This window comes from Manis javanica, chromosome 10, assembly GCF_040802235.1.
Source record: "Manis javanica isolate MJ-LG chromosome 10, MJ_LKY, whole genome shotgun sequence".
Classification (NCBI taxonomy): Eukaryota; Metazoa; Chordata; class Mammalia; order Pholidota; family Manidae; genus Manis; species Manis javanica.
In genome coordinates this window covers 69329014-69346920 of record NC_133165.1, presented here as the reverse complement: position 1 = coordinate 69346920, position 17907 = coordinate 69329014, and the positions used below count along the sequence as shown (strand labels likewise).

At 43.0% G+C, this 17907-nt stretch overlaps 1 protein-coding gene across 1 annotated transcript in view; it reads right to left on the bottom strand.

Moving 5' to 3' along the window:
* Window positions 1-17907, bottom strand: part of TPH2 (tryptophan hydroxylase 2) — a 116941-nt gene extending 99034 nt beyond the window's left edge. The window contains exons 1-5 of the mRNA XM_036999606.2: window positions 17552-17907; window positions 15316-15468; window positions 11672-11855; window positions 11463-11563; window positions 6719-6786 (exon numbers count right to left, since the gene is read on the bottom strand). Of these exons, the coding sequence (XP_036855501.1) occupies window positions 6719-6786; window positions 11463-11563; window positions 11672-11855; window positions 15316-15468; window positions 17552-17656 (611 nt within the window). The 5' untranslated portion in view covers window positions 17657-17907. The remainder of the gene's footprint in view (window positions 1-6718; window positions 6787-11462; window positions 11564-11671; window positions 11856-15315; window positions 15469-17551) is intronic.

Sequence of the window (17907 nt, the reverse complement as noted above, 5' to 3'; positions counted from 1 at the left end):
GATAAAACAGAAGCAGACTCACAGACTCCAAGAAGGGACTAGCATTTATCAAAGGAGAGGGGTGGGGGAGAGTAGAGAGAGTGGAGGGAGGGAGAATGGGATTGAGGGGCATTATTATTGGTACACATGGGGGAGGGCATGGGGAAAACAGTGTAGCACAGAGAAGACAAAAAGTGACTGTGTGGCATCTGGCTAAGCTGATGGACAGTGACTGCAGTGGCGTGTTGAAGGGGGGACTCGATAATATGGGTGAATGTAGTAACCACAACATTGCTCATGTGAAACCTTCAGAAGATTGTATATCAATGACACCTTAATATAAAAAAATAGTTAAAAAAACAATCCTATCTATCCTAGATTCAACACCAGTTTGTGCCAGTTGGCATCTGGGCCCTTTAATCACCACTGATCCTTCCAACCACACAAGGAAGCTGTTGTGCCCAGTGTAAGATGAGGGCACCGAGACTCAGACTAGGTCAGCACTCATGGTCACCGAGCCTGACAAGGCTGAGCAGGAAATGCAAACCTAGCACTCAAAGCCCATGCGCTCTGCCATATGTTCTGCTACCTCTGCTTTCATGAGGCCATTCTATAGATAACACCGAAGCACCCACAGTGCTGGGGCAGTTGGAGCAGGCCTTGAAGAAATAAATCAAACACAAGTTAAATGTATGTGGCAGCCAACTTCCAAGACAGTCCCAAAGACACCTGCCTCTTGGTATTCTCATCCGTGGGTAGTTCCCTCTCACAGTGAATCAGGGTTGGGCTATAAAACCAATAGAGTACATTGGGGTGATGGTATGTATGGCAGCACTCCTGAGACTATGTCATAAAAGGCACTGTGGGTCCTGCCTTGCTCTGTTTGGACCATTTGATTTGTGGGGAGCTGGCTGCAATATCTTGAGAACTCCCAGGCAGCCCAGTGGAGAGGCCCATGTTGCAAGAAACTGTGGCCTCCTGAGAACAGCCATGTGAGTGAGTATATTGAAAACAGATCTTGCAGCCCCTGTCGAGCCTTCAGGTGACTGTTTCCCTGGTTAACACTTTGACCCCAACCTCATGAGAGACCCTCATCTAGACCCACCCCACTGGGTGCAGCCTAAGTCCTGACCCACAGAAACTCTTATATAATGTTGGTTGTTTTAAGCTGTTCTACTGGGGGAGAGGGGGAAATTTGTTACACAGCAATAAATAACTAATACAATAAACATCAGACAAAATTCAGGGCTTAAAGAAAGTCTTGGCCAAGGAACATAAAGAAGGGTGTTAACCAAAGGGTAATAAAAATATAGGGAGCATTAAGGTAGCCAAAAGGAGGAATCAACTGAAATGAGACAAATAATACTATAATAATATTAGCAAATACTTATTTAGCACTTCCTATGTAGTATTCTAAGTGCTGTTAATTAACTCATTTAATTCTCAGAGTAGCAGTACAGATAAGGAAACTGAGGCACAGAAAACTAATAATTTGCAGTGGTGACTGAGTGGGGTCATAAAGCTGGAATTCATTCCAAATAGTCTTCAACTTTGATGCTCTTTACCACTTTGCACATTGTCTCTCAAATCAACAGCAAAACAGGAGAAAGCAACCCCAAATCTTCAAGTGGTCAGTTGGTCTGGATTCTTTGATTACTTTTTCGATAGAGATAAGAATAAAGTACATTGTATAGCAATGCTCTATGGATTTATTTAATCCATAAAATGCTGCTAGGAAAGAGGCAGAAGAGATACTATTATCTCCATTTTACAGAGGAGAAAACTGAGGCTGAGAGATATTCAGGAAGCACTTGGATCCTCAGATTTGAAAACAAATGAGTTTTCTTGGCAAATAAGGGGACTTTCCAACTTTAAGGAAATCCTGACAGATTGAAACTCCCTTGTTTAGCTTGTCCATTGCTGATGCATTTACCTATTTATAGTTCAGATTCCGTGGACTAAAACATAAGAAAATCGAAGAGGAATCGGCCTCATGAGAAGCACATGAGGTTCATGTACCACCTTAATTTCAAGCAGGAGAAAGTACATTCATAACAAAACACAATCAAGGGAATATTTTAAATCAATTTAAGAAAACAAGACTGGCACAATTAAAGTCAGAGCTCAGAGCCTCTTTCCAAGACAGCATGACAGATTGAAATAACGACCACCACCCCCACCAAAAATATAACTAAATTAAATATGCATGCATACTGTTGAGGAATAATCGTTGTAATAGCCCCCAAAGAAAAACGTGTTGATTTATAGTCAATTGAAAAAAAATGTATTACTGATTTTTTTCCCCAACAATACAGCAATCGTGAAACACACAGAAATGCAGCAAAGCGAATGCCAAGGTTAAAATACAAAGGTGCCAGCGACAGAAAGTTGGATGGCTTCAGACAAATCAAACTGTGACCACATCACACTTGTAATTTTCTCTTCCTCTGCATGCCGTCTGCCCCCCACGCACTTCCATTTCCTCTGAACTGCACGGCTATACCCACTTCACATTATCTAATCACGGGGTACTTCTTTTTCTGTTTATACTGGAGTTCCTTTTATTTGGGTGGGAGGAGACAGGGTGCGATCTGCATCCTGTCTCACACGTGGTTTTAGAAACAGCGCCCTGTCAATCCAGTCCTTCTGCTGAGAAAGATGTTAGCACTAATGAGTGTTTCCTCTGCTATTACTGGTGAGGCAATTAGGCCTGCCCAGAGCTGGCGGCCACCGGCTCGGTCCTGTCTGCAGGCAGCGGTGGGCCTCCGGGTAATCAATCATGTTTCTCTGCAGGGCTGTCAATCAGAAACTAGCCTGAGTGGCACCTGCTGATTCATTCCCGCTCCCTCTCCTCCTTCAAGTTCACGGTAATACAGACCTTGAGCCTGCTGTTTTTTCATCAGAGAGTAGAATTTTTTCATTTTTCTCTGCTGTGTTGATTCTTTCCCCTTGCTTTATCCTTTCAAGACTATCACAGAAACTACAGTATTCAACACGAATCCCCCAGAGGGCTTCTCAACCATGATTTCAATATATATTATTCTGTATTTCATTTCTTTTCCTTCTGCTTACCTGTAGATACCCCCAACTACATCCTGCCAATCCAAAGACAACCCCAAAATATCTGTATTCCATCTTCACCTCTATCTTACTTCTCAGTGTCAAGAAAGCCTTAACAATATATCAACAGGGATTTGAATTGTTCCCCCCCTGCCATGTCAGAATGGTCCTTAATTTTATCACCAGTCTATATATTTTCAGGGACCTCACATACTGGACTCTCCAGGACCACTCCAATTTCAAATATATCTGCTTCTCAGACCAGTGGTTCCAAGCTTTGGTTTGGAAAAATCAGATCATAACATGCTACCAAAAGCCATTCAAACGAACGTAAGTAATTACTATATTGACATGTCTTTCCTTTGGTCACTCAGAAAGCCATCAGCACTAACTGAACACCTATTTCAATTAGAAATTGCATCTTTACTTTTGGACACTAAGAGGAAATCATACTTACTACATGGCAAATGAGACATGACTCAGGCCCACTGGGGATTTATTGGTCCCCGCGCCCACCTACCCTCATCACAGGAACTTAACCCCAGTCCTCAGCATGCCTGTGTTACCATGCGCCACGCATGTGCACACACATGAGGGCTGGCCCTTTATCGATCCTTAAACTCCTACTCAGAGAGGCCACAGCAGTGATGGCCTGAGGGCATTAAAGAATGATCCTTTTCTCTTTACCTTTCCCAAGTCCTGGGTTCGTGTTTCCCAGATTTAACCACACCTGGCAGGCATCTTCCTTGCCCTGACCACTTAAAGAAGCACCCAAGGCAACTTGGTGATCTGTTACCAGTATTTCGGCAGCTTCCCACACATACACAAATAGGAATATGGCCGCTTTCTATGAAATGTCCCCATAAAGATGGATGTTAGTTGGCACAAAAAGCATGAGTATATGCAACAGTCTTCAAAGGGGAAACTAAAGGAATTTTCTCCCAAGAGTTATTTCTAGTGACAACGAATCTAGAGCCACAGTATTTGTTAAAGTGTGGCATACACAATGGTGTTCACATAACTAAAGATCAAACAGTAGGTCAACAGGAAACTGAAGATGGCCCATGGGTAAAGAGAAGCGGGAGATGTAATGACTGGCACTTATGATCACAAATCATATTCCAGGCACTGTGCTCAGCCACACACATGCATTCTCCTTCTAATCCTTACTACAACCTGTGACATGGGGCCCATCGCTAGACACACTTCCGGAAGAAATTGAGGCATGGTGAGGTGAACACCTGGCTAGGCAGCAGTGGAGTCAGGACTTGACCCATTGTCTGACCACAGCGCCCCACCTTGTAACCACACTGTTATTCTATACAGTCAGTCTGGACTCAGCACCGCCTAGGAGGCAGGGTTAAAATGCCTCTGGATTCCAAACCCTCTTACTTAAACACCCTTTGCTTTGACTCCACATCCACGCAATAATCTTCAGATGATAATTTGGCCTCTCTGGTATCAGGACAACAGGGCAAGTGTTGCAAGTTGCCTGAGTTTCTCCCTGTGAAATGAAGTGGCTTCCCTCAGCCCCCAGGGGCTTTGGTGCCTCCCTTCCTCCTCCCAAGCCCAGGCACCCTTTATTCTCCTTTTCACCCCCCAAGCCCCGGAAACAGCCAGCTCTCAGAATGCTCCAGCTCCAGCCAGCCAGCCCTCCCTTGTATAAAATCTCCACCGTTTCTGATGTCCATTTTTTAATTTTGTTTTCCACAGACACCGCACCTCACTTCCCTCTTGAGCTATGGGAAGGTGGTAAACGCACACATACGCTTACTCTGTTGAGAGCCCTGCCTTCTGTCATTTTGACTAGACACTCTTTTATTCCCCTTTATGTTTTCTTTAAACCAAAAATCTCCCCATGATCTATGCTCCTTGAAACTAGTTGACTCTTAGACACCAACTCTGTCAGTGTCACCACAATATGGCTTCCCTGTGTCCAGTTCCTGGGCTCTCGCAAGAAGAAATAGATGACATTTGAGCTGGACCCTTTTTCACCGTACTATTAAAATCCCTTATATACACAACTATGTATGTATACATATATATGTTTTTCATATATATTTAATACATTATATATAACATCTATGTATAAAATACGTTTTTACCCATTTGTTTTATCTAAAACCCAAGAAGGCTCTGTCAAGCACTGAGCTTTTACCTGGCCCTGGGGAGGTCATGCCTCAAAGGCCTGCCCTGCCCACACCCCTTCCAAGGACCCACGGGCCCAGGCAACTCTGACTCCACTGGGAGGCCTGTGAGTCGAGGGAACCAGTCCTGAGGCTCACAGCCACGTACCAGGGCCCGACGTGCAAACACAGGAGCTCAGCCCATCAGAGCCCTCTCCAGGAAATCTGACTGGGAGACGTGGATGGACAGGACTGGCGAGCAGTGGTGCTGAAGGGACAAAGGGGCGGGAGGTGGACATGGGCCAGGACAAGCCTATGTGCGCTGACACTGTGAGGGGTAGGAGGTCACGGCAAGCCAAAGAGGGTCAAGAAGCTGCCTGGCCCAGGGAAGACACGAATGGACACATATGGAAAAGCACGTGCCCACTGGTCCTGGTTTTCAGGAAGATAGAAATGGTGGAGACAGAAGAAGAAAGGATGCCTGGGCTGGAGAGGAGGAAGGGAAGGGTACCAAAGCATCAGGGAAAGGCAGGAATGAGCAGATGCTGGCCCATCAGAGGCGTGATGCAGAGTCCTCTCACTTTGCTTTAAGCACCTGTGTGAAACATTCCTTTAAAAAAAAAAAAGGAAAAGAAAAGAAAAAAGCAAACACTGATAACCCTCTAGAACACACATAACGTCCTAAATTCTCCCCCCAAAATACTTGCCCCGCAGGACAGTCAGGCTTCTCGCCTAGTCTCAGCTAGAATAAGAAGAATCCTTCCTACCAGGTGTGGACTTACATTTTGTTCTGTAGACAGGGTTCATGTAGTTGATCACATACCAGACAAAGGGAAGACAGCACCATGGTCTGTAAGTTTCATTAGAGTGAATAACAGAGGATAAATGACAGAATAAACAGGAGCCCAGTATCCACTCCATTTCTAGATATGACCTGCAATCAACATACTACATTACTGCCAGTCCCAAACAGCCTGTCACTGCCATTTAGCACCATGCACTGTGCACAGGCCTTACCCTAATCCTGAGGTTCTCCAGTTTCATCCCAACCGTGAGATGGGATTGGGTAGGAAACTCTTCCATAAAACCTCCAATTTACAGGTTTCCCTTTCCAGGTAAGCAGAAACATTAATTTCTATTTAGGCTGCTTGCATGAGCCTGTTTGTCATTCTTGCTGGATCCTCTGCTTTCACTGGGAAAGCTGGACACCAAAGGTTTACTAAAAAGTCAAGTCAAAAGTAAAATTAAAACACACTCTCCAGACCCTGCAGAGTGCAAAAAAGTGACTCCAGCCTTCGTAGAGCTGCAAACACAATAGTGAACATGTACCACTTGGCATGTGGCCCACAGGTCTCATTATCTTACAGTTATACCCGGATGTCAAACATCAGTGTTGGCATTTAAAGCCTATGGAGTTGGTGAGTGTTTAAAATGGTTCTTGTGTGTCTTTTGCAAAAGTTAAAGTGAAGAAAAGGCAGGTCTGTTTAACACAGCATGCGTTTTTTTCCCAATTAGCCAGTGACAAGTCACAGGGAAGTCATAGAGGTACTTACTATTTATAACCCATGGCCACATCCACAAAATACTTTCTTCTCTGTCGATAGACATTGTCCTTAAATCCCTTAAACATAAAAGAGATTAATTATTTAACAGAGTGCCAAAAAATTAGCTACAGAAGGCCTAAAAGAAAACTACTCTGGTGTTTATTGAGATGTAAATTTTATCCTTGGAGGACCATCTTGATGACAGGCTGAAGCGAACTGTGCTTACAGTAAAACCTCATTAAACTTAGGCTATACTAATTTGGGATGTGTGGAAATTCAGGCTGAAGTGAACAACATCCTTTGGTTTTACAGTATCATCTACATGTAATTGATCTTAATCACAAATGAATCTTATCCTGTTCATTAAAACAGGCCCCTTTAACATGGCTATTCAGTAAGCTAGCCTAAATATAATTGCTTTGAGTAAATAGCCAATAAATGTATTAAAAATTCTATCATTCAAAATAATCATCAAATTCCCAAATTAGTGTGAATTAAAGAGGTTTTGCCGCATTTTACGAGTATAGCCACACAATGCAAAATAGATTATAAGGGATTCATGCACTGGATGGCAGGTTAGCTCCATTCCACTCTGAGTGACTATGATTTTAATTGGTCTTTAGCAACTTCAAGACTTGTATCCATCATCATGCACTTGGGAAATTACACCTTCTGTCTGTCATTCTTCAGTCAAGTGGAATCCTTCTGAGGGAACTTCCTGTTTTAAACAAGAACCTCTCCTCTTGTCAGTGGACTTTCCATTTTCCTTTCTTTCAGGTACTTTCAATCAGCTCTTTCCAGGATTGTCTCTTCAAACTGCTGGAAGCCCAGAAGGATTCGTTTCAATTTAACTTCTTACCTATGTTATCCCTGCACCCTCAAAGGATAACCAGGAGGCAGCAGCCACTCTGAGAATGGAGGCCAGATAAGAACACAGGCTGCTGAGATCATGAGCTTGGAGTGGAAAGCTGGGACAGGCCCACGGAGGCACAGACCACCTCTGCTGCTGCTTAGACACTTCTGCAAGGTGGGCTGTTTAAGAATAATCTCAAATTCATGGAAAATCATTCTCTGCTTTCATATGCCTGAAGGGGAACTGGCCTTGAGGCCAGAAATCTTCACAGGACTGTCTGCCCCACTGATGTGAAGCATCTCCATTGCCTACAGCCTTTGCCTCAAAAGAGAGTTACTAATAGAGGGTGATGCAGAAAGTGTGTGAGATCACCCAGACACCCTTCAGGATGAAATACCCTCTCCCTCAAAGCTAGCACCTTCTTTCTGATGCTATGAGTTTGGGGTTTTTTGACTGGCATCCACAGGCAAGCTTGCGAAGCCTGAAAATGTGTGTATACATGATGTTGTGACCATAGTTACAACATTCACAAATGGGTCTGTGACCTAAGAAAGGGTCCCCTGCTTTGGAGGGTAGATATGGTCATGCTAGAAAGTACATTTCAACACTCACTAGTAATATCACCTAACCTGAGGTGGTAAATCTGAAGAGTCCCCAGCACCCTAATTACTCAGAAAGAAAGCAGGCTGTGACAAAAGGAGAAGAGTCATGTGAAAGCTCCACATCTGTTCCCCTGTTCCTGCCAAACCAGACACCACCCTACAAACATCACAATCTACCGGGCTTCCAGAAGAATCTCAAAGGTCTCTCCTCAGCAAACACCTGCACATTTTCCAGGCATGCAAGAGAGTGATTTACTCATCATGCCTCATTAGGCTAGTTTGGCAGTGATTATGCAAATGTTGTGACGATCCAGAGCTTCCAGGATTGAACCCTGGCCTGGCAAATTACAACAGGATGCGAGCTACACTAGTGATTGCAGAGACACGGTCTTCCTTGGCTATCTATTCTGGACTGAAGCCAGGGATAAGGCTGTCAGATAAAATAGAGGGTGCTCGTGCAATATTTGGGGCATATTGATACTAAAAGATTTTTCCTTATTTGTCTGAAATTCAAATTTAACTGGGCATCCAATATGTTTACTTGCTAAATCTGGCAACCCTAAGGCCCAGAGAGAATCTGCTGCACACCCAACCCTTCCTCTCTCAGTTTAAATCAAGAACTGAAGACTCAGCCCGCATTCTGAAGTGCTCAGTTATGTGTATGTCAGCACTCAAGTAGTCATCCCAAATAGCTCAACCTTAGTGGAATATTACAATCATCTGGGAGCTTTAAATAATATTCCAAACCTAGGCACATTCCCAGAGGTTCTGATTTAAGCACTCTGAGGTGAGACCCTCAGTTTTGCTTTTAATTCCCCACAGATGATTTGAATGGAAAATAAGAGCTGAGAATCCCTTACCTAGGACATTTGGCAAATCCTTTTAAATGCAAAGTTCCAGGGTCCAGCCATGATAGTTCCCATACAACAGACTTCGGGAGATAGACTTTGGGAGAGCCTCTAGGTTGCATTTTAACAAGCAGCTTATGGGCAGACCTTGAACCTGACTTTGAAAGACCCTCCCAGGCTAGGTCCTTGCTGCTCACAGTGTGGTCCCCAGACCTCCGGGGTAAACTTCCACAGGTAGCTAACAAGAAATGCAGAATCTCAGGCCCGCCCTCTGCATTTTGTAAAGATGCTCCAAGTGATTTGCTTGGCCTTTAAACTTTGAGAGGCACTGGTCTAGCTAGATATTTAACCCTTTCTAGGGAGCTTCAGCAACCTGACTTACATTCCAAGCCCCTTCAGAGCCATCCTAACACAATAATTCATCTCAGGACTGGGATTATTCCGAAGCATAAAAAGCCCTTAGACAAATTTATCCATCCTCATCAAATAATAGCTTATAAAAAACACCAGTTTACCTACCAATACCAAATTTTGCTTAAACAAAGATTTGGTGTGCTTAAAGAACAAATAGATGTGGCCTAAAAAACTAACTGTGACATAGGAAATTGTTAAGTACTTGCAATTATTGCAAGTGACTGCACAGAAAGTAGGAGAAGGTAACATAAAGTGGGTGTAATTAGGAGTAACAGAACAAAAATTAAGCACAGGAAAATTTATGCTGGAGGTCAGAATCAAGTTTTTCACAGCAAGGTCAGTGGTTCCTGTGGTTGTCCCATTAAAATGACTGACCCCCCATCCTCCAGATTGAGTGATTTCCTAACTAGACTAAGGAGACCATTTGGAAAGAGGAGGTTAGGGAGAAATCCTTTACTGTCCAGGCATTGATCTGGATGATTTAGTACAGCATTTCCATTCCTGGAAGTAAGCATTTACTCTTGCCAAAATGCTTTCCAGTTGTTTTATTAACTAGGCTTTTCAAATGTCCCTTTGAGGACAATAAGAATTTTATTTCCACTTTTTACATAAAGAATTTGAGATGCACAGGTAGAGGGACTTGCCCAAGGTCATCCTGCATGTTAACAGCTGGTGTCTGGGTAGTTCCATTACTGCTGAACTCTTAAATCAGGCTTCTGGGCTAATTCTGACTCCTCTGGAGGTGGGGAAGGGGAAGATAACAAATGGATGATTACAAAAGGCACTTTTGAGTGTTTCCCTAATGTTCAGGGACCTTATATGTGAATGAATGTACATTATTCCAAAATTCTAGGCTATGCTGGCAAATATAACACAATGTCTTTCAGTGGATTCTATTTTTTTTTAATAATGCTGTCTGTTTGACCATTTGTTTGAATAGTGTGTTATGAACTGGTTTGAATTGGTATATTATGCCAAATGACTGATTGATTGGACATGTCCCTCTTACTGAAGTAGTCCTCGTTTCCTTTAAAGCAGTGGTTCCCAGCCTTAGGTATGGGCCTGTTGAAACAGCTCCCAGGTGACGCTGCTGCAGCAGGTCGGGGACCACACTCAGAAAACCATAGCACAGAGTGTAATCACACTATCAGATTTCCAGATTTCCTCCATTTAAATAAAGTATCTGTAAACCGTTATCCTCAGACCAGAAATCCCTCCAATAAGTATGACCCATCCACTTGGGTCTCACCCTTTTACTTGCCCATTTTTAGATAAGGGGTATGGGGGCGGCCAGGAGGGGGGATGTTGTAATGTACAAGTACACTGCTTACTTCTCCCAGACTATTAACCATACTTCATTGTGACCATAAAGAAGTTCCAGGTCTCTTGTGTTAAATAAAAACTGATGTAAAGAGGGAGGGAGGAAATAATGGGAATGCTAACCTACGTATCATATTTCTTTAAAGGCAGTCATTTTTATTGAAGTAAAAGAGAGATGGCGGTAAATAGATTCAGGGCAGATGTAGGAAGAAATGTGTCTTCCATCACAGCCTTATTCTAAAGCCCTCTGCCTTTCCGTTGAGGCTAAAGTCCATCACATTACTCTACTTCTAACTACCTCCAGTCGAAGAAAACAGCAAAGGGAATTTTATTCTCTCACTGAGCCCCATAATGCCTACTCCTCCCTAATTTTTCAAAGGGGTGATCAATTTCAGTTCATCCTTTTTTGCAAGGTTCACTATCTGAGCATATATTTCAGGCTAATTCTGTAGAAATATTCTCCAAGGTTTAGAATCTCCTCCTCTATCCAACCCTTTTAAAAATAGATGCTATGCAGAAATGCCATCCTTCTAACCTGCTTCAAGCCAACGCGTATGCACAGAGAAGTTTTATCATTCAGAAGTCTGCTGTCCATATTGTGGATAAATATTAAATTGCTCTACAATGAAGCACTGCAGCACAGAACAGGGCACATTGCCCGGCACATGGGCAGAGCTGTACGAGCACGTGCAGAATGGGTTTCACAGGACACTTACTGGGTGATCGGCATCAAGCTCAGAACCATACATGAGAACTCTCTGAGAGCATCTGTCTAACTCAGAGATCTTCCGGGGGAACCAAGGCACATCCTCTAGCTCTGTTAAAAACAGTGCAGGTTCAAAAACATTAGCTCACAGGTCGTGTTTTCCCCTTTGCCACATTTGTCAGATTGCAAAATCACCCAACAAGCAAAACCTGGCCTTGCCTTCTTCTCCGGTCCAAATGTTCTCCGGTGGATTCAGCGTCACAATTGTAGTTTGAAATTTCAGCAACTGAATGAGCTCATTGAATTCGGTTTTGCCACACTCACAGTCCACGAAGATTTCAACCTCCGAACTTCTTCGCCGGGATTTCCTGGACTCAATATGAACCATGTTGACATGTTTTTCCTGTGGAACATAAGCAACATCTCTAAACTGCCTGGAGGGCACAATAAAAGGGATGCCACGGGTTGTTGCTGTTCAACGCTTCAGCAAGGTGCCAAGGACCCAGAAAGGAGGGAGGAAAAGAAAGGAGAGAGAATCCTTGCTCTTTGGTTGATTGAAACATGGAAATGTGTCCAACCAGTCTCTCTATTAATATGAATAGAGACTGTACGTAGACTTTTCTATCTCATTTAAAAAACGGTGGGGGGAGGCAGTAAGGTATATAAAGGCCCTATGAAATGTATTATAATTATGAACACGATCATTTCTCAGAGCAGTCCACATCCCACTAGTGGTGTGTGTGAGTATTTGGGGGGAAAGTTAGCTTATCCTATTATCATATAATCCCCATTTATATTTTTATTTTCTTATTTTTCCAAAGAACATAACTAAAACTCAAACCCCTGGTTTTCTAGTGGTATAAAGTTCCCACTATGAATTAAAATTTAATAATAAAATAATCTTTGAAAAAAATAAGTGAATAGTACAAATGGCAGAAAAAGGAGGCAAAACTGAGAAGGTGGTAGGAAAATGACTGATGTTTGGGAAACAAGGGCCAAAGTGTAGCCCACTGTGGATAAAATGAAGGCTCCTGTGGCCAGGATTCTTACCTGGCCCTGATTGGCTAGCTCACTGCACACGTGTAGACAATATGTTGTTATTGAGTCTATATAAAGAGCTCCACCTAGTGCTCTGGGTGACATGGTGGCATGGCTGCAAGGCTACAGGAGAGCAGAGCAGAGGCTGGAGTGGGGGCAGCACTGGGGACAGAGGCCCAGAGGTAGAGACTGACTTGCTGAATGCAGACTCACTCTGAGTGAATGGGATTTTAGTGACTGACCTGCCACGATGGAAATAAAATTGGGTATAACCCTTTCACCCCAAGAACATTCTACTGTTATTTCTTTGATCACACTGAATCCATAGTGAACTTGACCAGAGCTGAAACCCATTGGCAAGACACCCACATTGTAGGAAAAGATAAGGAAGCAAGGTAAGTGTCCATCAATAGATGAATGGGTAAAGATGTGGTACATATACACAGTGGAATATTATTCAGCCATAAAAAGAAAACAGATCCTCCCATTTGCAACAACATGGATGGATCTAGAGGGTTTTAGGCTCAGTGCAATAAGCCAGGTGGAGAAAGACAAATACCAAATGATTTCACTTATTTCTGGAATATAAAAACAAAGCAAAACAGAAGGAACAAAATGGCAGTAGACTCATAGACAGTGAGAAGGGACTAGTGGTTACCAAGGGGGAGGAGATGGTCCAGGTGGGGGGAGGAGGAAGGGGATAAAGGGGCACAATAATTCGCAATCACAATGTAGGTTGGTCATAGGGATGTAGTGCAGCTCAGACAATACAGTTAATGATTCTGTAACATTTTACTATGTTGATGGATAGTGACCACACTGGAGGGGGTGAGGATTTAATAATATGGGTGAATGTTGAACCACTGTGTTGTATATCTGAACCAACATAAGACTGTATATCAACCTCAAATGGGGTCCCTTTGTACCCATTCTCTTTCAGCACCCTCCAGGCCAGCTTCATGCAAGCATGTGTGGTGAAATTAGCCCACACTGCATGTCAGGGGGAAAGTCTCCTTACAATAAGGTGTCTGAGGAGGGCAGCAATTTAATATTTAACATTTAATTTTTTATTAAACATTCAATTTGATATTTCAACATTAAGTTTAAATTTCCCCAGTGATGTAGTCTTCTTTTCCCCTGAGTTACATGAAAACTAAGTTCTCCTCTCCACCCTAACCCACCCCCAAACAAGCAGATAACTCCCCCAGCACTCCACTCCACAGGGTGTACTCTGATTACCAATGCAATTCCTAAATAAAATCTTGCCTGGTCTCAGAATTTCCAGCACAGAAGCAGGTCAGTGCCAGAGCTAGGTAAAATCAAACGGCATTCTCCTCTATATAAAGAAACTAGTCCTGTGACTGGAAACCAAATGCTCTATTTCTGTTTTTATTAACCTTTGCAGTAATGCCATATTTTCTAAATTGGCTGGTAATAAAGGTAAGATTAATGTTAAGTTCAGTGTTCAAGGGTCTTCACACACTTTGTGTCACTTTGGGCTTTTAATGCCCTTTAGTTAAAGCAGAATGGGATATTTTTTAGACAAAGGAACTGAGGTCCAGACAGTTACGCGGTTTAACTAAGACCCCACGACTGGCTGATAGCCAAGTGAAAACTCTGAGCTGCTCGGTCCTTCTGCAGGGATTTTTTCCACTGCCCCCAGCTGTCTAATTGATTTGGCCTGCCTTTGGGCACTGCATAGGCACAGCGGTAGATGATATCATTATAAGTAAAATATTTCCCCAGGTTTCCATTACCACTGTTTATGGTGCCTGACCTTTCTTCAAGGTCAAGAGAGAACAAGGAAATATTTGCCAAGCCAGGCTGCTAATCCCCCCTTGATGGTCATCAAAGAGGCATCACAATAATGCCTCCTATCTGTGCACTTTACAAAGCACTTTCACACGGAGTATTCCATCACCATGACCTGGTTAGGGAGGAATTACTAGTGCTATTTCAGAAATGAAGAAACTGAATCTAGGAAGCCGCTCGTCATCAGCCAAGCCAGGAGAACACAGGTCGTAATCCTCCGACCGCACTGCCGACCGTCTTTCCTCTGCGCCAGCCGCCCAGTGCGCGCCGCAGAGCAAGGCGCCCTGTCTCCCGGCTCCCAGCGGCAGCCCGTGTGCCCAGGCAGCAGGCAGACGGCGGCTGCGACGGAGTGCTGGCTGAGCGGAACTGGAGCCGTCAGGTGCACGCTGGCAAGAAGGAAACAGCTTCTCTGGGCTTTTCTAACCGCGCCCTCCCCCAGTCTCTTTCTCGAGGATTCAGTCCCCTGACTCAAGCCTCCTGAAAAGGCATTTCTACATAATAGAGAACTAGCCCTGCCTCACTCATTTATGAGGAGACTGACTCATTTGTGCAAAAGACACACTGAGTTCATGAAACGAGGCTGCGGAGAACACCGAGCACCTACACTCAGGTGTCCTATTTCATGCAATAAGTGTGTAGGACATGTGTGCCACTCAAATGTTAACAAATCCAATCAGGCTGCAGGCTTTTGATGTTTAAAGATACTCGGGCTCCTTTGCATTTGCATTTCCAGGTGTGAGGCTCACATTTTTTAATTACTGACTTCCTCATCTGGTAACAGCCTGCAGAATTACTAATAGACTAACTGAATTAATACAAACACAGTTCACAAATCTGAGCATTTCATTGTCTGGCAGACAAACTCCCCTTATAGAGCCTCACGAAGTTTGGTTTCTTTGACCCTTTCAACACATCATCCAGATATTGATTCAGTAATGTTTCATAACAGATGAGAGGTTAGTAACCAGGCACACCGTCACTTTTAAAGTTATGTAATGATATTTCACATTCACCTGAAAGAGTTTCAGAGCTTTCACCAATCCACCAACTTCATTCTTCAAGGAGAAGACAACTGCCATCTTGCCACTTTCTGGAGCAGTTTCACTTTTGCTGTTTCCCTTGTTGCCTTTTTTATCATCATTTTTGCCAGAGTTAGCTTTACTTAGCTTTAAGAGGGTAGAAGCACACACACACAAATATTAGTTAGGATTCCAGCGTTCTCTAGAACCAGTGTTTTCAGCATTCCATTCATATGCTGAAGCCCCAGCAATGACACAAACCCAAGAAGTGGCCATGTCCCTCGTGACCATCAATCAGAAATATTGGCCTAATTCACTCTGGGACACTATTTTCCAATGCTCTAAGATATCACCCAGTGTTTGAAGTTAATAATTTTAGTTTCAATTACATTAGAACATACACTGAAATTAATAACCTTACTTTCTGCAGTTAGATCCATGTCGTCAACGTGAATCTATCTGCAGAAGTTCAGCTCAAAGGAGTGTATTCAACTAAGGTCATCTGTGTTGGCAGATGATACCTGAAAAGTTGCGGTTAAAATTCACCTGCAAACAAAAGGAAGAAGGAAAAGATGGAGAGAGGAGGGCAGGCAGGAAGGAAAGTAGCTATTCTTTAGGAGCAGAGTAAAATTTGAGAAATTAAAAAAGATGAATCCTTCATTAGCCATTCAAGATACTATAACATATGACTAATTAATAACTTGTAGTTCTATTGGCTAAGGACAAAAATGACAGAGTCCTGAAACCCAGGTCACGTGGTCAGAAATACAGAAAAAGCTGCAGTGAGTTTTGTGTTCTTTGTTTGCCAATGCAGATAGGGGCAAAAAGAGAACTTTCTCCCAGGCAAATACTGATAGAGCACAATTGCACTCATCTATTACTTCCTCATGAAACTAACAAATGTACATTTGATATAGAACCCAATGAACAGTCACTCGCCATTGTTTTTGTCTGATTACTGGCTTTATTTTCACGTTAGTATTGCCTTACTAAATTTATGTATCATAGAAATGAATATTTCATTATTTGTGACTTGAGAGAAAGAAGAAGCTTATTCAGATTCTGGCATTTGACAGTATGTTCAGTCCTCAAAAGCTCAAATGTCTTCATACTCTCAACATCTGCCTCCTCCTCACCACATAACTTGCAAATCTATACTTAACTAGCATTTTTACATGAAAGTGTCACACACTAACTTTAACTCTGAGTTTTCTTTGTTTTCCTTGTAGCAGCTCATTCTGACTTCCAAATTCCTCGGTGTAACATCTCATCCAAATATTGGTGATACTGATACTTAAATGTTAGAAAATCTATCTACGTTTTTGGTCTCATTTTTGCAAGTTGATTTAAATAGTTCTACAAAATTTGCCCTGATTACTTTTCAATATTTTGAGTGGTAATTATATATCAGAACAATACAACCTTCTGGCACATATTTAGAGCCACAATACTGAAACAGGATTTTCTATGAAACAGACAAAACTGTAATTGGTTGATAAACTTTCATAGTACAGGAATGAAACAGCATTTAATTCTTTAATGACTAGGAATTCTGAATACATTTTTTTCCTGTCCTTTTTATTAAATCCCACGACTATTACTTCAAATCAGAATCTAAAATTCTGCAAAATACTACTTTCTGTATTCTGTGTATAAATACAAAAGCCACCTTAAATGATGGAACAAGTGGTATATTGCTTTCATTATTCCCGAAATTAAACTGAATAAATGGAGTGATGAGGAAGGCAGGTAAACTTCTGAAAGGAACCAATATTTCTTTCATCTTAATACCCAGCACCGATAGGCAAGAACAGAAAATACTACTGGTGTGTGTAAAAAGACTAGGCTTCCTAGCTGGAAGTGGGTATAGGAGGCACAACCTTCTTGCAGGAACCGTAGGAGTCTGATTTCCTCTCCCTGTTCCTACTCATAATACATGGCTTTTTGAAATTCTGCACACTTTTTTTGGTTGTGGAAATGACATTGGTTCATACAACCTCTTGTTCTTGAAATTCAGCAACTTATTTCCTTTCTACTTGGGAACTTTGCAGAGAGGAAATTTAGCGAAGGAAGCCTGGAGGCAGATGGGGGGCAAAGCGGTAACAGGGTGATAGAGGAAGGCGCTGAGGTGTGCGTGTTTACTCTACACCAGGTGCACATACGGCAAGGATGAGACGATAGCTACCCTAGAAAACACTCCTCCAGAGAGTGCCAGCTACTCAGTACTCACGGTTAAGCTGCCAAGCAGCTGATGCTCTTCAGGCACCGCTGAGTCCAAGGAAAGCCCTCTCCTGGCCCAGTATTTACTGGAAAACATCATCATTGCCGGCTGCATGGATCCCGATGTAATCTTCTTTCTCCGCAGTAGGGGGAGCTCGAGGGGCGCAGCGACGGCGGCGGAGCCCGGGAAAGGGCCTGAGAGCGCCGCGCTTCCAGAGCCCTCGCGTCGGAGACGGAGCAGTGCGAATCCTCCCTCCCCAGGCTCCTTTATATGAGTGACTGGGGGCTGATGGAAAGCTGATTAGAAAGAAACTCATTTCTGGCTGCCGATGGCCACGGTCAGATTACAGACCCGAAGCCTGGGGT